The 22327-nt window shown below is 52.0% G+C and overlaps 1 protein-coding gene across 3 annotated transcripts in view; it reads right to left on the bottom strand.

Moving 5' to 3' along the window:
* Positions 1–22327, bottom strand: part of CACNA1E (calcium voltage-gated channel subunit alpha1 E) — a 367363-nt gene that overhangs the window by 331061 nt on the left and 13975 nt on the right. For all 3 annotated transcript variants that reach the window (XM_075528111.1, XM_075528117.1, XM_075528123.1), the window contains exons 2-3: positions 7387–7492; positions 6463–6602 (exon numbers count right to left, since the gene is read on the bottom strand). In XM_075528111.1, coding sequence (XP_075384226.1) covers positions 6463–6602; positions 7387–7492 — 246 coding nt within the window. The remainder of the gene's footprint in view (positions 1–6462; positions 6603–7386; positions 7493–22327) is intronic.

Genomic DNA, 22327 nt, shown 5'->3' with positions numbered 1-22327 from the left:
CCACAAACAGCAGAATAATCATCTCCCCCATGAAGCCGGTACCAGTGATGGCCAAACACGCTGATTTGTTTGGCTTTGGGCTGGAAGAGAGTCAATGCTCACAGTATTCTAAAGCAGTGGTTCTCGACCTTCCTCATGCCGCGACCCTTTCATACCGTCCATTCCTCATGTGGTGGTGACCCTCCAACCCTAAAATTATTTTCGTTGCTACTCCATCACTATAATTTTTCTACTGCTATGAATTGGGCGACCCCTGTGAAAGGGTCATTCGACCCCCAAAGGGGTCTCCACCCACAGGTTGAGAACCGCTGCTCTAAAGTGTCCCGCCACCTATAGCTTAGCATGCCACAGATAAGTGAGTCCTCCTCGATGGGAAGAGGAAGCACGCTTCTCACCGTGTGGCCTGAGCCTGGCAATGCACCAGAGCAACCAGGACAGATGGGAAGCGTTGTGGCTGGAGAATGGTCCCGGGGGAAGTAGAAGGTTATCCACTTATCCACTAATGGAATGATTGACAGTTAGAATCAACGCAGAGGCAGTTCAGAAGAAAGGCCCAGCAGTCTAGTTCTCAAGATCACAGTCAAGGAAAACCCAATACAGCTCACAGTTCTACCCTGCACACAGGGAACTGCACACAGGGAACTCAACTGAAACTGGTTTGGGGTTTTGAGTGTACTTTGAGTAAGCCTTTACTAAACCATCCAAGGACTCCTGGTGACACAATGGGTCACGCACTGGGCTCTAACCACGAGGTTGGAGATTCAAACCCACCAGCCATTCTGTGGGAGCAAGAGGAGGCTGCTGCTCTTGTTAACAATGGAACGTCTAAGAACCCCTACAGAGCAGCCCTGCTCTGTCCTGGAGGATCACTCTGCATCAGTGGGTTTCCTGTGGGTTTTTAAGGAGGAACCCAGACACTGGAGGCAAGCAGATCTTTACCCTCCACCAACCATTTGACGTTGAGAAAGCTAGTCAAATGGTCTGTGCCTCAGCTTCCTTGTCTGTAAAATGAGCCTGGCAGCAATAATCAGGCTTGATGAAGCGTCCTTACCTGGCTACAGTATACATATCTGCATTACATGTGTATGTAATGTAGCCCTGGCAGAGGCTCAACAAAGGGCAGCTTTCATTACATGCTACATTCATTCCAAGTCCGGCAAAGCTGCTGCTGTCTCCTTGCCCATCCCTCCAGCACTAGCCACTTCCAAGTTCAGTCCCCAGTGGCCAGTCCTACCCTTTCCTCTGTCTCCGAGGAAGCAGCCCTCTGGGGGGGAATACTGAGGACCTCAAAAGGAGGCCCCAATGCCTTCAAGGCCAATACTTCTTAGTGGGACAGCGATGGATCTCCGGCCTTCATTTCCCTAACAGAGCAGCCAAGGTGCATGCAACCTGGGCAGGCTTGTAGGTAGGGCTTGGTGCCGCAAGACAGGACAGTCTCGGGATGTGTCCTGGTGGTGGTGTGAGTTACTCACTGGGGTGCTCACCGCAAGGTCAGCAGTTCAATACCAGACGCTGCTCCATGGAGAAAGATGACTTCCTACTCCCTTAAAGCGTCCGCTGCAGAAACAGACAGGGGCAGTTCTACTCTGTCCTTACAAGGTCGCTGTGAGTCTGAAGTTTGAGGTTTTTATGCCCTGAGCCGTGTTATGCTGAAGGTGAAGGCACATGCCTTCTTTAGCACGGAGCAGGGACATTCACAGGGGAAAATCTTTGGATTGGTGGTGGTGGTGTTAGTGTGTGTGTGTGTGTGTGTGTGTGTGTGTGTGTCAGGGCAGGGGAAGGGGCAGACAATGATGCCTCAGCGTTGGGGCAGGAATATTTCTCGATTATGTCCCTTCTATGATTCCTCCATATTGCTTCAAGAGGCCAAAGGGACAATGAAGAGAAGGTGTGATACCTCCCAGCAAGTCGGAAGCTCTCGGGACCTCCGTTTCCTCATCAGTAACATGACACACACAAGTCCCGCGTATGAGATGGTGAACTCAGATGAGGTAACACCCGTAAGTGCCCTCCTTCCATGGGCAGGCCTGTGAACAGGAGGGGTGAGGAGGTCGGCGGTGCAGACGGGCACGGTGGCCTAGGCCAGGGACGAAAGGACTCACATGGGCCCACTCCGTCTGACACCTCCACCCCCTCCCCACTTCCGGTCACACCCTGAACAGAGACGCCATGCTGCCTCAGCCGGAAGCACTGAGTTGTGCCTCAGCACCAGTCACTCCGCCTGTGCACAGGAGGAAATGTGAGGTGACACCTGGAGATCAGGTGGAAGGGAGAGCTGTCAGCACTGTGGGTGCAGGTGTTAGGAAGGAAAGGGGGGCTCTTGTGGCTTGAAGAGGGGCCGGGGTAGGGGCAGGGATAAAGGTGCTGGTCCTGAATTGAAAAGCAAAGCTGCCACCTTGAATTCCTGAGTCTGCCACCGAGAAACAGGGCCAATTACTGAATCTAAGAACCAGACAACTGATCTCTAAAATGGGGCCATCGAGCCTGCTCCACTCACTTCAGGGGCTTACATAATAGTATCCCAGAGGTCACCAAATCTAAGGCCCCACCAACTGTGAGAGGGCCCCTCATCTTATGCATGGCAAGAAAGGCTGAAAGGGAGAGGAGGGGAGGGGAGGGGAGGAGAGGAGAGGAGATGGGAGGGGAGGGAAGGAGAGGAGAGGAGAGGGGAGGGGAGGGGAGGGGGGGAGGGAAAATGTTACCAATCACACGCTGTCATTACTGAAGGAGCCCTACTGGCATAGTGGGTTACCTGTTGGACTGCTAACTGCAAGATTGACAGATCTAATCTCCCGGCTGCTTCTTGGGAGAAAGGTGAGCAGCAAAGCTCCTATAAAGATTTACAGCCTCAGCAACCCAAAGAGGCAGTTTCCCTCTGTCCTCTGGGGTCACTATGAGTCAGAACTGACTGGGTAACACTGAGTCTGGTTTGGGTATGCCAGTATTATAAGCCTCAGGGGTAGGGATGGTGGAGTTCTTGTCTTCCAAGAGGTAAACCGGGGCTCAATTCCCAGCCAACGCACTTCACACACAGCCACTACTATCCCCGTCAATGGGGGCTTAGGTTTTGCTAGGATGTTAAATAGACTTCAGTGGAGTTCAAAGACTAGGAAGAAAGGCCTGGCAATCCACCTCCAATCATAAGTCAACAAAAACCGCATGGCTCACCATGGTCCAGCCAGCAACTGATCACAACGAAGACACAAGATGGGGCCACCTTCTGCCCCACTGTGCACGGGCCACCGTGAGTCAAGGATAAACTTACTGGCAGCTGAAAGTAGTGATGCTGCAAGACTGAGGCAAGAACATCTCTAAAACATGAAAAATCCACATCTTGAACCTGATGTCATGCGGTCTTAAGATTAAAGCTCCATACGTAAATGGAGGAATAAATCTGACGATTATCCAGCCCTAAAAAGAAAAGACATACTGATACACGTTATAACACAGATGAACCTTGAACACATCACTCTACGTGAAAGAAGACAGACACCAAGAATGACACATTGTTTGGTTCCGTTTATAGAAATGGACCAGGATTGGCAAATCCGTAGAGACAGCAAGCAGATGAGCGGTCACCAGGCCCTAGGTAGTGGGAGAATGAGAGTGACTGCTGATTGAGTGGGGCTTCTCTTTTGTGAAGATGAGCGTGTTTTTGCACTAAACGGACCTAGTGGCAGCACAATAGAGAGTATAGTTTTAAAAAAATCATAATAAATGCACTAGTTCTGACCTTAGGTCCTGGCACCACTGCCAACTGCTCTGAAAGAAATCGCATTAAAAGGGCCTGAAGAGAGTCCTGGGAGAACAAGGTGGAAGGTAACTCAAAATTATAAGGAAGGCAAGACCTGCTACTCTGATAAGAGATTAAGGCCCTTAGATACTTTTTGAGTCTGAAACTGAATGCACCAGAGGATCAACTTTCAGCCACACCATAGGCCTGTAGGGTGAACAATCACCCCAGAAAGGTAAGCACACCTCAGGTTCGCCAACCACACAACATGACCAGGCATGACCGGGCAGCTTTTGCCCAGGAATAAAGCTGACCAGGTATGGAGGGATGGGAAATAAGGGCCCGTGGGAACGGTACACAGAGGGAGGAAGAGGGAGTGTGAAGCTACATCACGGGGACTGCGATCGACCTCAATTTCACTTTACAAATCAGATTAGACCAGAGCATGCACACCGATACAGATAAGAGCCTGCAACACAGGGAATCCAGGATAGATAAACCTCTCAGGGCCAACAATGAGAATAGAAATACCAGGAGGATTAGGGGAGGGTGGGGGAAGAAAGGGGGAATCGATCACAAGGAGCAACTTATAACCCTTCCCAGGGGAACGAATAAAAAAGAAAAGTGGGTAAGGGGCGACAGAGGATGATGTAAGACATGAAAATAATAATCTATAACTTACCAAGGGTTCATAAGGGAGGGCAGGTGGGGGAGGAAGAGGGAAGAAATGAGGTGCTGGTACCAGGGGCTTAAGTGGGAAGAGAATGCTTTAAAAATGATGATGGCAGCATATGTGCAAGTGTGCTTGACATCCAGAATGAATGTATGGATTTTGATAAGAAATATAAGAGCCTCCAATAAAGTTATTTAATAAAAATAAAAGAAAACACAATGTGTGTGAATTATTGAATGAAAAACCAATGTGTTCCACCAATCTTCACCCAAACACACTTTAATCTATTTAATTATCAAAGTAATAATAGTAAGTGGCCTGCACCAGGAATTTCAAATGGCTGGACACACTCAGAACTCAGCATGACTAAGATTTCCCACAACCTTGACAAATCACATATACATGGACATTACAGAACCTTTCTTCTAGGCAGAGGTTTAACGTGTCTAAATGGCTCAGATTCCCATGCGGACCTTCCCTAATGCGGTGCATTATTTCTTCTACTGACATTCTAAAATATCTCCCTGAATGTAAAACAATGTATATATTGTATACATACATGAAGCCTCGTTTACAATTAGGGCGGAAAAAAAATTCAGAAAATCCTTTTGGAAGGCAACGGCCATCCAACGCAAACTCCATGCCCACGAGCAGATTCTGACTCCCAGGGACCCTCCAGGACAGGGTTGCACTGCCCCTGTGAATTTCTGAGACCGTGAACTTCATCTTTCTCCCTCAGCAACAGATAGGCCAGTATTGAAGCACAAATCGCACCTCTATTTATCTATTTCCAGATGACGGGGAGAGGTGCTGTTTCTACGTATCTAATTCTACCCTTGAGGCCATTGTATCGTCACCTTTTTGGGTTAATTAATCATAACTGGCAAGCAGGGTAAAACGATGAGTGCTGTGTCTACAGGCTGTTTCAGAACGTCTGTGGGGAAGTGTAACGTACAGGTAATGGCACTTTCCCAGAGACTTTGTGAAACCCGCATATTCCATAAGACACGGTGGATCAAAGAGCCAGCACTCCCAAGTGCTTACCCTCCTCAGACTATTCCCTAAGGGGTGAGGGGCCTGAGGTGGGATGGACTGTTTTCCCTCTCCTTAAATGCCCTCTCTCACTGGTCACTCTTAACCGCTGGCTACACATTTCTTCTCTCCTCACCCCCCCATGCCAGTCTCTTCTTCCCCATCAGGTCTGAGCTATTTCTCTGAAGAGGTGGCTAACAGAGTTTCCTTGCCACATCCCATGCACGGGACCTGGAACCCTCTCTGAGCATGGACTGCTCTCCTGTTCGCAAAAGCCAAGACCCACGTGACACAGAGTCCACCATTCAAGAGAGAGGGGGGGGCACAAAGCCCAGCGGGGCGACTCACTAGACTCATCACGGATGCCGCCAACAGCCCGGAGCCGTTCGTACCACGTTCATACCAAAAACCTGGTTCGTCAGACATCACACGAAGGGCCAGCCCTACAACCACAGATAACTACCCAGGACTCCAGGACAGCCCTAACGTAGTGTTGACTACATGGATTTCCAAAAATGCATCCAGAGTTTAAATATAATCAAATTATATAGCTTCTCATATTAATAAATCTAAAAATCACCCCAAAAGAACTCTATGATAAGAACACAAGTCTCAACGATTGGTTCTGAACAGCTGGCTGGCCTCTCCCAGCCCTCCCAAACTCTGCACGTGTTTGCCTGGCTGGGCCCATCTCTGGCAGGTGTCCTCTGCCAGGGACGGCTGCTCACTTCAGTCATAAGGCCGCCTGGGAAATCGGCCTCCAGAGAGAAGCTTGTGTTCTGCGCTGGCCACAAGTAGAGAAACTGCAGCAGCCAGACCTTACCCAGAGTCCCCGGGCTTCTGCCCAAGAACCCCCACAGCTCCACAAAGCACCTCCCCTCCCCTGTGGGTGGGCCCCTGGGATGCAGACTCATGGGGATCCTGACTCTCAATCCCTGCTGGTACCGTCTCTCCACCCTGCACCGGCGACCTCCTGGCACCACAGGCTCCTGCACTTGGGAGGACAGGGACGGAGGGGACTCACCCACTGAGGACCACGATGAAGTCCATGACATTCCAGCCGTTGCGAAGATAAGAGCCCTTGTGGAAGATGAACCCGAGGGCCACAATTTTGATCCCAGCTTCAAAGCAAAAGATGCCAATGAAATATGGTTCTGTCTTCTCCTGTGGAGTCAGGGAGCAAAGGCACCAGTAAGTCTTCTCCAAACCCAGGCACACGCACCCCCCAGCGACTTCCCCTGCCCTAGCCTCTCCTCGGTCCCACAGGAGCCCCCGGACATCGGGGCCGGGAAGGGAGGACACGAAGGACGAGGCCCTCAGGGACTCGCGGCCGCAAGCACAGGTGAGGAGACCACAGGCTTGGGCCACGCCAGACCTCCTTGACAGGAAGGCATGGATCCACCTGGATTTTCCCTATAGGAGTCTGTTGTCTGTTTTCCACTGCCACCTTCCCACAAGTCGGAAGCTCACGTGCCCTCCTGCAGGGGTTTGCAGCTGCATTTAAGCCATTTGCCTCTCTGTGAGGGGACTGCATGAAGCATGTGAGTCATCTCTTTAAGAACGTAGCAGTCCATGTTGGGGAAGTCCCCAGCCAGGAATATATGCAGGCAGGCTTTGGCATCCCATCCTCCGCTCTCCTCTCCTGACTGCTCTCCCTCTCTCTACCTGGGGCTGAGGGAGGGAAACAAACGGACCCCTTGTTGGCCACGAAGTGTTCCTCATGCCCTCACAACGCCCTGGGATCAGGGGGTTGAACAACACCCCCCTTTTCTCTCTCTCATAAACCCCTCACGAACTTGACCCTCGGCACAGGACAAAATCCTCACAGGACTGTGGGGTAAGGAGAGTGGGGATAGGGGTGGGGAAGGAGGGGTGCACAGAGAAGGACAAGAGAACCACGGAAGGCCAAGACAGGGTAAGAAGGTGAGGCAGCGGCGGCGGCACGTACCAGTCTGCGGGACATCGGGGTCTTGTCGTCTTCTGGCAGGTGCTGCTCCAGGGCCAGCACTATGCAGTTGGCAATGATGGTGGCCAGGATCATGTACTCAAACGGCGTGCGGAAGCAGGAGTTAAGGAGTGACTTCAAAGGCAGGGGGTGCGGCCTCCAGACGGCCATGCCCACACATCCACCCGCTGTGACCACCCTCACCGTGCGTGAGGAGTATGCACAGCCTGTGTCAGCGTAGGAGGCCACCTGGACAGCAGGGGCTCTCCAAGAAAAGGATGTACAAGTCAGTATGAAATCAGGTGCACGGCAGACACTCCCCAGCTCTTAGCAAATTCAGGGACCTGCCTGGGAATGAACCACGGCTGAACAGGGTGGTGCGTGGCAGTTTACCTGCTGGGCTGCTAACCACGAGGTCAGCAGTTTGAAACCAGTAGCTGCTCTGTGGGAAAACAATGAGGCTTTCTACTCCTGCAGAGTGATAGTCTCATAAACCCACAGGGACAGTTCTACCCTGTCCTATAGGGCCACCATGCGTCAGAATGGACTTGATGGCAGTGAGTTTGGGAGTTTGGGAAGCAAGGGTGGGGGAGGGGTGGAAGGGGAGTGGAACAGGGTCAGTGCTGCATCAGACCCCCCAGTCTGCCCCAGTCTTCGATGCACTGGCCTGCAAAAAGAGGCATGCGCAGGGACCTAGCTCTTGCTCCCTCCTGAGTCTCCATTCAAGCAGTATGGAAGAGGAGACCGGTGCAGCTGGGACCCCTTGATTTCAGTAGCTCACCCTCAAGAACACAGGGTGGGACCAAGAGCAGCTAGGGGCTCCCTTCCCGCTCACCTTGGGCAGCGAGAGGAAGCAGATCGCCACACGACAGCCCAAGCGTCTAGAGGTGCTCTATAAACACGTGGCGCATGAAGCCTTTATTGCTACATTTTTCTGAAGGAAGGTGAGGGGGCTCCCGGCGCCTTTCAGAAGAGCAGGGCTATGACTCAAGTGTCAGCCTCTTGACTCTAGCAGAAAGGTTTTACCAAAGACTCAGTGGGAGGGGAAGGGGGCTTCTTGGGAGGGAGAGGGAACCACCGGCTCCCAGAGTGGAGTCGCTCTGCTCTGCACGTTTGATTTCATCCTGTAACTACTGTTATGACAAACACCAGCGAGCGGCTGCCATTGGTCTTGCTGCTCAGCCTGTGCTCTGAGAGCTTCTGAACTCCAGGCAGGAGAGGAGAGGTGTAGTGCTGGCAGTGTGGGGGGTGAGGGGTGGGCATTCCCAGGCTGGCTGTGAAGGAGGTGGGACCCACAGAAGGGGCGCCCCATGAAGACCCGTCCCAACCATGGTATTTGCACTGAGGTTGCACCGACGCCCGGGGCAGCCGTGGGCAGAGTGGGCATTGGGCAGTGCTCAGGCAGAGGCTGTGAGCACACTCAGACATGAGCTCTGGTACAGTGTCAGGGTGAACAATGCAGGACCCGAGGCAGCCGGCTGCATCTAAGCCTCCGGTCCTCCGTATTCTTGCTGGGATTCACCAGTGCCACCGCCTCCCCCACCACTGAGCGTGTGAAGTCACAGATCCTCCCCCAGCAGCTGGCATCCTTGCCCACACATCTCCAACATTCAAGCAGGACCCAAGCATTAGGGACAATCAGGCTGGCCCTTGATGCCCTGTGGCTCATGCCCCGGGTCTGAGAACTGGGCAGGTCTCATACCACCATGGAGCCAGCGCCCTGCTCCACACCCCACTGTGCTAGAACCTCCCAGACGCCCTCCACACACCTGAGTATGTGTCCCTCTCCCTTCCATCTCTGTGGGCACCCAGCCAGCCTTTGAGAGCAAAACAAGCAGGCAGACACATGACCACCTACTCAGAGCAGGTGCCCACCCTCACCTATCCCACTGAGGGCCCAGAGTGCCCACGATGCCAGGGGCATCACTCCCACTGGCTTCACATCACAGCTTGAACCCAGGGCCCTACACCCACCTGCGTGGCAGTAGCCCTCAGAAGAGGCTGGGGTGTCCTGGACCTGTTGTGGACGTCACAGACCCCCCACTGGTTGAATCTCAATGAGAACAGGATAGACACAGTGGCCTGAGAAAACAACCTCTTACTGAAATGGGTCATGGAAGGAAGCTAATTGGCAACACCGGGCTGACAATTCACTGAGACAACACTAGAAATTGCAGGCACCTGGGGCAGCAGGCCCATAGTAAGGGCACAGTGTGCCAGTGTTGTAGGACCTTGTAATCAAGTTTCAAGGGCAAGTGTAGGGCAGGTGACAATAAGCAAGGCTTCTTGGAAAACATTCAGTGCTGACATACAATGTGCAGCCCACCCGACAAAGTGTGTAGGGAGGAGCGCACAGCCCTTCTCAAACTTGCTTCTCCACGGAATCCTTTCCTCAGCGCCTCGGTGTGGGAGTGGTGATTGTAGGCACCCACTTGGGAAGTCAGAGATAGAGAGCGGGTCTCACCAGGAGAGTAGGGGGAAGAGGGCTGGAGGCCACAGGAAAAGATGCCCTCACCCCGCATTCTCTGCCTCTTCCTCATTCCTGGGAAGAATGTTCCCTAAGACCATTCCCCTTGGTTTGGCCAGGAGTCTGGCCAGGGATCCCCCCTCCCCCCACGCAAGCCCAGGAGCCAGCCTGGTTAGGAATACCTCCATGTAAACCCAGGAGCCTGACTGGGGATACCTCCACGCGAACCCAGAAGCCCGCTCCATAGACTGTGGAGCTCAGACTGGGAACTCGCACTTGACATTCCAGCCGCTCATTCGCCCTGGTCTGCTGGACGGCAGCGATTGTTTTTGGGTGTTGAGGGGTCTTTCCCTGAGAACCCAGCAGTGGTGACCACAGGTATAAAAATAAAAACGGGCTCTCGGGTGCTCAGCCTGCAGGCAAGCCAGGTCCTGGCAGCTGTATACCTTTCCAGGCTTGCCACAGCAATCCCAGCATGAGCTGCCACCGCTTCCCTGCTATCCACCCCCTCCCTTCCTGCTCCTCGTTCCCACCTCCACAACTCCATTTTCCCACCCAGACAATCTAAGCCGAGAGCTCTCTGCCAGGACTGGTAAGTTCAATTGGCCCAGAATGTCTAAGGCAGCTCTCAAAGTGACAGCCTGGCCACCAAGATTGCAGGACAGACTGGCTGGCCAAGGATCCGGATGGCGGAGGGTTCCTGAGGGGCCAGGGATGGAGCCTGGAGGCTGAAATATAAAGGTGGGAAGTTGGTTTATGGGCAGGTTCCGAGGAGGCTGCAGGCCTACCTCCAGTCCGGGCAAAGCCGAGGGCTCCCTCAGGGCAGTAGCCCCTTAGCTTAAAATGTTGGCGTCTGCTCAGGTGCGGCGGGCGGACACAAGGCCTTTCAAAGCACAGGAGTAACTCCCGCCTGGGTCGATGACGCACCTGAGTGCGATCTGGGTGCAGAAAAAAACGATGGCACTGCGAGGATTTGGGTGTCTGTGGATGTGGTGCAAGAGAGGGCGGGACCACACAGGTCTTCAGAGCGACATTAGAAGAACCAGTCAAGCCAATGCCTGATAAGAATGTCAGTGGGGACAGGACACTCTTAGCCACGCTCCCCTACAGCCATTTCCTGTAACCTCGTCTCAAGTCCCCTTTCCCCAAGGAAGCACAGAAATCACCACCCGAATCCCTGTGCTTCTGCCTCCGCCCGACGTGGCCGCTCTACTCTTCTTGTCACGTGTCAAGACCAGGTCGAAATGTCACCTTACAAGGGGAGCTTTCTCCCGGGGCCCCTAGTTCTTCGAGATGTGGAAACTTTATTATTTCTACTCTTATTAACTTCCCCCAAGAAGCTACACCCTGAAATCCAGGTCTTTGCTTTGCCCATCTCTCCACTAGAAGTGACTAACAGATCTCCTTGCCTATAGTCAGGGTTTACTTAAAGTTAAATGAATGCACAAAGGGGCTCTGAAAATTTGGGTGAACATTCAATGATCTGTTTATTCCATTTTCCAGGAGCCTCTGGATGGCCCCCTGTATGAATGAGCAAGGAGGCGCACACACACAGACACACACACACACACAGAGCCTCTCATTGAGGAGGCATGATAAAGAGAGGGTTGCTTTCTCTTACTCACTGGGGCTCCGGCCTGAAGCTCGGCTCCATCCCACCCCTGATGACTGACTCAGAGGTGCCATTCGTGTCTTCCTGCCAGCAGAGCTGCAGCCCCAAAGACCGTGGTTCTGCTGCCCTCCAAACCAAAAGGTCTGGGCGGGATATTATGGCCAGAGGTCCAGCCAACGCTCCGTACAGGTTGGACACAGCGGTGGCCAGGTGAGGTCAAAAGAAGCTGCTCCTCTTTCCTGTGGCCTCCTAAATGCCATCAACCTCGGGGGCAGGAGGAAGAGTCTGTCCAGAACTGTGATCCATCCTGCCCAGAAACCTGACTCCCATGGCCACCTAGGCAGGACACAAGACACAGTGTAAAGGACAAGATCCACCACCTCTGCAGCCAGATCAGTTGTGTTTTGAGATCTTAAAACAAGTGGAACTGAGGGTGCAACAAGGCCGGAGAGTCAGAGGGCAGAGGCTCAGCGTCGGATTCACCCAGCACCAAGTCAAAGCCCCCACGTCATTCCAACTCCCAACTGCCCTACAGGGCAGAGGCGAGCTGCTTCCCAGATGGTCACTTCTGGCAGTGGACAGTCTCATCTGTGGGTCTGCACTGACGACCTCACGGTAAGGAGCCCGGTCAGGAACCCACTTCTACCACCACATGGAACCAGTTGCCCTCAAGCCAGTTCGGAGGCATGGTATCCATGAGTGGGTGTACAGCGAGCTCCCCCACAAGGCTGCTGACGGCTGACTTTTCAGAAGGAGATCCCCAACATTTCCTCTGAGCAGCCTCTGGGGGACGCAAACCCCAACCTTGCAACCTTTCGGGGATTAGTATTTAACCGTTTTCACCACAAGGGGCGTCTGGCACTCCATAGGCACCCAAACACTGCTGCTTTTAACTAACAAAGTACGAACTTGGTGCACAAATGGAGTTGCTCAGGGAAGCCAGGGCCAGAGGCAGCCTGATGGGCGGCATCATCAACACTCTTCATGCTGGGCACCGTTGGAGCTTGTGGACTGCATACCGTGTGCGCATCACTCATTACACATTACTCATCATGGGGGGGGGTGGTGCTAGCATGCATAGAAGACCCCTGTCGTGTACAAACGAAACCAAAACGGGAGACAAGAAGAAAACTAGCAGTCTGGACGAATAATGAGTCAGTTGCCCCTGAGCACTAGGATTGTTGTCACTTTCTTCTTGACTCTTTTCTGCACTGTTTCTGAGGACCATTCATGAGCATATATTAATTTTTCATGATATAGTCATTCACTTAGAATCAGAAAAAAAATCTCTGGAAACTTTGTGCATTCTACGGAAAAAAAACCCATCAATACCCCAGCAACCGGACGGAATGAGGAAATGACCAGGACAGTGCTTTGAAGTCTACACAGCCACCTCCTTCCTCCCGTCATCCGGCTCACTGTCTGCTCCGTGGGGCCTCATTTTGTAAACTTTCCTGGTACACGTCCCCAAACACCCCTTCGCTCCTTTCTCCCTCGGAGCCCGCTAATGAGGACCTGTGCCCTCCAACTCTCCCTTTCCCGTCTAGCAGCTTCAAGACGATCATTAGGGAAATGACAAAAATAGGTTCGCTTATTGATTTATCTCCTTTGCCCAATGCTCCTTCCTCCAAGCCGTTGACTTGTTTCCTTAGCAACACAGCTAATTTGAGCCGCGCTGCTCAGGCCTGCACACCTGCCATTTGTTCAGTTCCTTCCTGAAGAAGAGAAAGCTGGGGCAGGGGAGAGGGTGACCTGCGGGCTGTGGGGACAGGCAGCGCTGGCTCTGCTGCTGGTCAATCGCCTGGGGGCTGAGCTGTCTCAGCCTCCCCATGCCCGCCTCTCCCATCTGGGTCTTCAGGTGCAGGCCTAGAAAGGGCTTGGGTCCCAAGCAGCAAGCTCAGGGTGTCCCAGGGAACTACCCATCTTTCTTCCTGGCGGGATGCCCATCCTAGACCCCTGCTCTCAGCCACCTCCACCCAGCCCTGATCACATCAGGACCAGGGCACTAAGGATACTGCACTAAGGACAATGAGGAGCCACCTGGGACAAGCAAGCAGACAAACTGCGCCCTTCCTCCCACTCCAAGCCTAACAGAGAGGGCGCCCCTGTGAGAAGCAGCCTGTGGTCACCCGTGCAAACTCCCGGGGGAGGCAGGAAGAGGCTGCGGCCTGGGAGACCAGTCTCAGCCTCCTCTTCCTCCTTCCCTCTTCCCCTCTTCAGGCCAGGCTCGGAACAATCACCCCACGAGAAGTCGTTCTCCTTCCCCACCTTTCAGCCCCGTATCTTGGACCTGGACAAGAAGGCGGCCTGGATGTGCTCAGAACCCCTCTCTCCACATCACGCTCCACCTGCACGTGAGCATTATGCTACCCTTCCTGAAGCGGCTCCAAGAGCAGGCACCATCACCCGTCCCCCAGGGACCAGGATCACAGTCAACAGTGACACACGAAAGCCCCGAGAACACTGTAAAGTGCTACACAGATGCACCGTCCTGATTACCACGCTAACGAGCCCAGCTTTTACCATCCGCTGTGGCTCGAAACCTTGGAGAAGGCACCTGCTAGTGGTCAGCGCCTCTGGGAGGGTGCTGACATTGAAGAGCCCCGCCCCAATGAGGGATTTAAAAGAAAATTATGCTAGTGAGCCTCCGGGAATAGAGCAAAGACATTTGGCCCAGCCCTCCTGGGCATATGGAAAGCATGTCCAGGCATCAGTCCCCAGGGAGGGCTTATAAAGCTTATGGCTCTGACGCCATCTCTCCCAAGCATCAGAAGGAACATTAATCACACCCGGGGCCAGGGCTAAGCACAAGAGGGCACATCCTCACAGAAGGCTGGCTCCAGCTCCTACAGACCCTGATGGAAATGCAGTGAGCTCATGCTGCTGAGATCACATCCCCGACTCCAGAGCCCACTGAGAACGATGCATCTGTCCTGGAAGGACAGGCACGACTGAAGGGCTGAGGACTTGCGCCCCAAACCCAACACAAGGCCTTAGCTCACATCATCACTTCAACCCAGCCTGGCTACCTCCCTCCATCCGCGCCCTCAAACTTCCCATAGGCTTCTTACAGGGTCTCTGCCTGCTATTCCAGCCACAGAAGCCTGGAGAGCAATCCAGCCATCCTCCACAGGCTGAAAGGAAAATGAAAGTCCACACTCTGGAAGCAGACTGGAAGCCAGCTCTCCTTGCTGGAAGGATGTCTCACCTTGTCTCCAGACTGTGCTGTGAAGGAGGAGTGGCGATGAGACAAGATGATGGAGGCCCAAGAACTACCTCATGGCCTCTCAGCAAGTATTCCCCTACTTCCTCTCTAACCCGGGTTCAGCGAGAAGCCAAAGGCCATAAAACTCTCAGCCCAGAGGCAGAGCGCCTCCTTGGAGGCTTGGAGGCTTTACGATCACCCCCATGGTTGACCTCAAAGGGCAGATCTCCCCAAAGGAGACCCATCCAGAAAAGGGAATAAACAAAAAAGAACAAACCAGGAGAAATGCATTCCCCAGGGTGCTCAAGGGTTACCCAAGCATGTTTCAAGGTTGGAAAAACAGATGTTAATCTTCTGAAATCCTCAATCTCTGGACCATACCTCACCTCTCCATTCCCATCACCGTTCTCAGTCCTTCTGCTCTGGCTTCCATATCTTGGAGCGGGGGTGGGGGGTGGTGTCAATAGAGTGTGAACCACACACTACCCTAAGGGGCTGGAGGGCTAAGACCTTGGGGTTCCTGGGAGAGAGGATCCGTTTACAGCCCTGGCTGCCTTTCCGGAAAGCCTCACTGCGTTACCTCCTTCCCGCCCCCAGGGAAGGAGAGATGCATTGTTTATAAGCAGGCAGACAAGGAGCCTGGAGGGCTCTGCACACTTCATGTTGTCCCATTTCATTATCTCACTGTTCTGACTGCAATTTTTCTCAACGCCCAACCTCATCTTTCAAAAAAAAAAAAAGATTAGATCAAAAAACCCTTTTCTTTTTTTAAAGCAAAACAAAACAAAAATGCCTCACGTGTCTTCCAGTCTTAACATCAGTATTTTAACTTTGGTTTCCATGGTGATGGGATGCAACCTGCCATCACCATGACAACAGCTGCCTCTGTTCAGATTCACCATCTGACAGGCAGCCCTGAACACACGTACACATCTCTCCCTCACTCACCCTGGCTGTCAAGATGGTGGAAATGCTATGACACCTACTCCTAAAGACTTAAAACCTAATGAAAGAAAGACAAAGACAGCACTATTGAGAACTTAACAAAGAGTGAGAGGACACCCCAGAAGGTTTTCAATTCCCTGGTAGACTCCCACTGTTCTCTTATAGGGACCAATGGACTCCGTTACTCAGAAACAAAAGATCCCTACCATGACCCTTTCAATGCAGGCTCTGAGGCATTGAATCTTTCATTGGTCTCAGACCAAAGAACTCCTTGGTCCTGGCCTCCATAGAAAACGAAAGAAAGTTCTCATTACTGCTACTTTCATTAACCCATACTGAGGTTCAAGGCAGACTCTTTGGAGCCCCAAATTCCAAAAAAAGATGGGAAACAGAAGTTCTGAGAAATTAAGACACTTGGTCCCACCTTCTCCCACGTGCGCACTTTCAAAGGCATCCAGCTGGGTGAATCTTAGGCTAGGCACTTGCTGTGTGTCTAACTGGATCCTGGACACGACAAGCCGTCACTCCACACAGCGTTTGGGTAATCGGAGACAAGTGATTGAATGCTGCAGAAGAGGGAACAAAGGAAAGGGGCGCATCAAAAGTCGCTGGAAGAAAACAAAACAGCAGTGGGAAAGTGACCTGTTTCAGGAACTAGGATGACTTGTGCTTTGATGACATGCTGATGAATGTGGGCCTGTCAAGAGTTTTGGCAGCAACCTGTGTGTCAGGGAAGAAGAGAGAGCGGCACCCAGGACCAGGCCCGCTTTGTATCAACGCTGGATTCGTAGGGGGTCAGTCGGTACTCCGCGTGTAGAGAGAAGATGAAACGCCTTTTGTGAAAGAAAGAGTCCACTGATCAACTCGGGGACAATTTCTGTTTTCTTTTGAAAAATCTGCAACTGTACCCTGGAGAGCCTGCAGACTACATAAGAGCATGTTGAAGGAACTGCGGGTACTCAGCTGGGGTGGGCAGAAGACTTGAGAGAGACAGCACTGCTGTCTGCACATTATCCAAAGGGCTAAATTATTCCAGAGGGAAAAGCTCAGACCAAATTGTGGAATACCTACCCCAAGACAGATTTGGGGGCAATATAGAGGCCCTCCAATGAACTCTGTTTTGAAGCAGTAAGTTGCTCTACTACCTACTGCATTGAGTAGATGCGGACTCAGAGCGACCCTATAGGACAGGGAGAACTGCCCCCAGCGAGTTTCCAAGACTGCAACTCTGTACGGTCGTAGAAAGCCTGGTCTACCTCCCGAGGAACAACTGGTGGTTTGAAACTGGCTTACTTACGGTCAGCACCCCAACACATAACCACTAAGAGACCAGAGCTCCAAATGGTAAGTTCAGTGGTATGTTAATACCTATTTAACAACCAGCTCCCCAGGGGGTGGTTAAGCCCTTTCCTATTGTGTGTGCCAATTCTAGGGTGTTGATATCCTTTCCTTGGTCATGTTCAAGCTACCAACTTGACCTCACTGAACATGAAATTGGGAAGAGAACCACACTGGGTGTTCACCAGATCTGTACCTAACTGGCTTTAAGCTCCCTCTGTCTGGGTAACCACCAGCGACATACTGAGTAGATTCCTATACTTGATGGGACATGAGCTGGAGCAACCCTTATCTGCTACACAGGTTGGCTGAGGTTCACTGAGTCTTCATCCACGACTCACTCTGACTCCTCAGCTTCAACTTGTTCTCTCGATTGAACCTGGGCTCAGGACGTCTACAGCAGCACCCTGCTCACAGCAGGCGGGGGCCATGCTGTCGGGATGCCAGAAGCAGTCACTGGCCAACGGGTTTGCACTAAACTGTGAGCATCAACCACTCCATTATCTCAGGGGAAGCAGTTCTCAAACATTAATGACACCAGGTCTGCTTGAATTTGTCTAGAGTGCAGGGTGGATACCTGCATTTTGAAACATCCCCCTGTTAGATGCACGGGGCCTTAAAAGCTAAGGGTCTCAATCAGGTGACAGAGCAGCAGAGGGAATTAGAATCTCAGAGGCACAATGATATGTGGTCCCACTCAGTGACCCAAGGTGACAGAGTAGAATGGTCCCAAGCGTAGTTCTTTATGGGAGCACATCACCAGGTCTTTCTCCCACAGAATCACTTAGTGGGCTCAAACCAGCAACCTTTCTGTTAGCAGGGAGCATGTAACGGTTTGGGCCACCTGGATTCCTTGAGAGGTGCCTTAGAGTTCTACTAATGGATTCGGTGTGTTCATTTTACAGGTGTGGATACTGAGGCCAGAGGAGGGATAGGCTGACAGAGAGCCACGGTCAGAACGCTCTCTGAATGCTCTGCCCCATACCCTGAAAAACTCAGAAACGTCTGGAGCAGCTAGGAGCTACCAGAACAGTACAATGAAGTCCTCTGGTTTCTTGGCTAGAATTGAGAGTTCCAAAACAAAGGGGTCGTCGTTTGACCTTTCTTCCTCCATGCAGCATTGCTCGATTATTCCCAAAGGGCACATCTCTTGCAGCAGGATCTGGATGGTTCCTATTTATTTCCTTGGGGCCACCAAAGACCCCTGCAATCATTGTGCAGGGAGGCCAGTCTTACTCCAGTTGGTGTTAAGCTGGGTAGAAAGAAGTCCCCCAGTCTTGGTTGTAGGCTGGGTAGAAGCAGGCTGTTGCCTACTGAACACGATGCGAGAGCATCATTAGGTTCTCCAGCAGCTCACTAGGATCCTCATCAGCAACATTTTGGGGAAAGCAAGCATCATCTTTCTAAAAATCACTGTTTCCTACGGACTCACCGGCTCCCTGCAGACTGGCTCCACTTCTCCAGTGTCCTTCTCTTGGCCATCCCTAGTCTTTCTTAATTAAGGCCCTTCTTAGTAATCCTGATCCAGACCCCCGTGTCCTGTGTGCCAGCCCAAGAGAAGTATCAAAAACACGTATCTGTTAACTACTAAAAGGACCAGGAAGTCACAGGAAGGGAGCTAGAAGGACGATGACAGGGTCAGCGTACGGCAGAACACTTGGAAATCTTTCTACATTCACAAAGACACCGGACCTGCTCGAAACTCCCCCGAGGTCCAGCTGACTCAAGGTTGCCTCACGTGGTGGTCTGTGCAGTGGGCTGCTTTAAGGACAGCTGCTGTCCCATAAGCCAACTTGAGTGTTTTCTAATCGAGCAGGTGATGACGCTTTGCTCCCACTACCCTGCCCTTTCACTCCATTTGTTTAAAAAGCTGCAAAGGCAGAAACATTTAAAAAGATGAAAGTGAAAGAAAATGCCGTTCATGCAGCCTCCCCCACCCTGAACAGCCCGTCATGGGCACCTCCATAAAAGAGAGGGGTGAGAGTGCGCATCTTCAGGGTCTGGGGTGGAAACACAATGGGCTTTATATGTGAGCATGGATTTCTAATCCAAAGTCTGCTGCAGGATCAGGGGGCAATGTGATCCTGGAACTTTGGATACCAGAAGGCTAACAGCCAGAGCCCCAAGCTCACACCCCAAGGACACAGGGCAAGACTGCTCTGAGGTTCACTTCCTGATGACCATGTGATATACATAAACTATCTCTGTTCTTCTCCCAGAAGGTGATCCTCCACGCCCTCTTGGGTTCAGGCTCATACCCAGCGGGCACCGTAGATAGCGGCAAGTGAACATCTCTTTGAAAAGTTGCTCTGTTCAGGAGGAGTAGCTGCGGCCACACGGCCACACGGTACAATAAAAAGCCAATAGTCAACCGAACCCATCAGAGCGTATCAGCCTATGCCCCTGGTCAATCAGCTGTAGAATAAGAACAGCAATACCCCACTTCACACAGAGCTGGAGTAAACGAAGTTCAAAGTTCGTCTCTAAAGCCACACCGTGGCTTCCCTGTCAAAAAGCAGTTATTTATTAAATGTCAGTTCCCTCCATCCGCTCCCAGCGAGGCATCCGGAGGAGTGCCTGATGATGGTCCTCATAGAACACTAGCAAATTTCCGGGATTAGAAAAGTGGCAAAAAGTAAAGGGAGCGGGGAGGCAGAGAGAGGGTAAACTCTGTGATGCTGCAGGGCTTGTTTGGAAGCAGCCCCCGTGTGTCAGACAGCTCTTAATTCCGAGACTCTGGTCCTGAGTTCGCTCTTTTGACAGCATTCAGAGCTGGCCCGAGTCATCACCAGAAAAACAGGAGAGAGACAGAGAGAGAGAGAGAGAGAGAGAGAGAGAGAGAGAGAGAGAGACAGAGAGAAAGGGGGGGAGGGAGAGGGGGGGGAGAGAGAGAGAGAGAGCCCTTATCTCCCTTAACTGCTAAGAAAGTTGGTGGAGATTTCAAAAATAAATACCGTATCAGAAGGAAGCAACTCATGTGCCAAAATGCCCAGGAGACTCGCCCCCTCCTCATGTTACCACATCCACCCACCCGCCCACTCCGCAGACAAGCCCACACCCTTCAACTGCTCTTCGCATCCCAGACCAGTAGAACACATGCATCCCTGGGCATCCATATGGCTCAGTGATTTCACAAACACGCATTCCCATGCAAATAAAACCCACAGCTAGCAGCAAGGACAGGCAGCTCCCTTTACTTTTTTGGTCCACTCCCTAATTTTAAGTCTCCCATCCAGTCTTCTTAAGCCAAGTGACACATCCGCACTTTCCATTCACGTCCACACCAGCAACCAGGTCCCCGAGATGAGAGGTCCTCAAGTCTCCCAGGGTGAGGTGACCTTCAACTAGGCTCATTAGGCAAATTTCCAAGGGCTCCAACCATGAAGCACCCACCCCACACCAGCATCCCTCTCTTTAGAAAGCTTCTCCCGCTGCTGCTCACCAAGTCCAATTCGGATTCTCCTCTGCTAGCACCAAGGTCCACCAAACTCAAACCCAAGGCCACCGAGTTCATGCCCACTCAGAGACACTAAAGGACCTTTCCTCTAGCAACCCAGCACTTTCACCTCTGGGCACCAGCGCCCCTTCAGCACAGAGACAAATCAAAAGAACGAAGAAAGCGAGCTCCACTGCCATCACGCTGCCTTTGTGCCTCAGGTTCACAGCGATGCTCTGGGACAGAGGAGCTCGCCCGTAGGGTTCCAAGGGGGGAAATATGGAAGCAGACTGCAGCCACATCTTTCCTCCCAGGAGCAGCTGGGGTTCAAACCAGTTGGTTGGAGCTGAGCACTTTCACCACCATGCCACCAGGGCTCCTTGGAACCAAGGTAGAGCCCCTACATCCCCAAACAACAGGGGAATAGTCAGCCAGGAGGCTGGAACCAGGGGGAGAAAATCTGCCCAAAAGCCAAGCTGAGCCTCTGGAAGAATTCTTTCAATTCCTCCAAGACTTCTTTTGAAGGATGGCAATGCCTTCGAATAGGCCATCAACCACACCAAAATGAAGTATTTGGCAGTCATTTCCATACAAACAAAGCCAAACCTAGTGAGTTTGCGGGAGGTCATCCATGGTTTAGAATACTTGCCTTGGAGCTGCCCTCTCGGAGTTGCTGAGAGGAGCTTGCGGTGGGAATTGTTCCCGTGTGCATCTTTTCTGGGTTGTACATCTGCATGCATCCTTAAGGATAGCTTAAGTTTGGAAACGGAACATTTGAAACATACCAAGAAAGACAGGTTTCGATGTAGGTATGTCAACATTTTATTTCTAAAACTATAAGCCAACAATCCTGATACCACCAGCAGCTCTGGGGGAGAAAGACTGGGCTTTCCACTCCCAGCAACAGCTAGTTTCGTAAACCCATGGGGTCGCTGAATCAGCACTGACGCCACGGCAGCGAGCATGGAGGTTTTCGGACCCACTTCCCCACAGGTATCCATCTCGGTGGGACTACCTGGAGGACCAAGTGCCGTGATTCATGGCAAACACCTAGCACAGACTCAGGAAATGCCAAGTCATGAGTCCCTCGATCAACACAACACTGGTACCAAGGCCTGGCATACACATTCCCTGCAACAGCCTTGCCAACAGTAAGCCAGGTGTGAAGCGTGATCTCATTCTCCTGCGTGAGGACTGCATGACTCAGGAAGGCCACCAGATCAGCCGCACAAAGTCACCTGAGCATGATCTGGAAACCTGGAAAGAGGCAGGGGAACTTGGTATTCCTAGAAGGACAACGCAATGTTGATTCATTTACAATTAACCAGAGAAGAACACCTAAGATTCCATGCCCAATAATGTTCCCCATTGACCTTCACAATTCTGCAAGGTTGTCCCTACAGAAAAATTACGGTGGTGCAGCAGTTAAGCACTTGGCTGCAAAACAAAAGGCTGCTGGGGTCACGGGAGCTCCGTGGCTGTGGGAGAAAGCCCTGACAATGCACTCCCATAAAGACTGCAACCAGAGAGCCAAGTGGGGAAGCTCTACTGTCACCGCGAGGTCACCGTGAGTCAGAACTTTCCAAAGGCACTGGAAACAGCGACATGGGTCAGGTTACTATTTCCATTTTAAGCTCCAGGACTATGAGTAGCTTGCCCGGGGATAACAGACAGCTAGAAAGAGGCAGAGGCAGAAAGTATTAGATTAGAATCCGGAGGCCATGTCTCTACCCACAATCTCCAGCCACCAAGCCCAGGCTGGGGACCCTTCCCTCTCTAAGCAAAATTCCCCTCACATTGGCCTGGGGCTGAATGACATTTAATACCCTTTAACCCTTAATATCCTAGACTTTGGCTCGCCTTGTAAAGACAGAAAGTGTTGCCGACATGGGTCTCCGGAAATACCGAGGGTGGACTTTGGAGAAAGCAAGATGCTCCTAG

The sequence above is a fragment of the Tenrec ecaudatus genome, chromosome 1 (genome assembly GCF_050624435.1).
Source record: "Tenrec ecaudatus isolate mTenEca1 chromosome 1, mTenEca1.hap1, whole genome shotgun sequence".
Taxonomy (NCBI): Eukaryota; Metazoa; Chordata; class Mammalia; order Afrosoricida; family Tenrecidae; genus Tenrec; species Tenrec ecaudatus.
The sequence above is the reverse complement of the archived record's forward strand: the minus strand, read 5'-3'. Positions and strand labels throughout refer to the sequence as shown.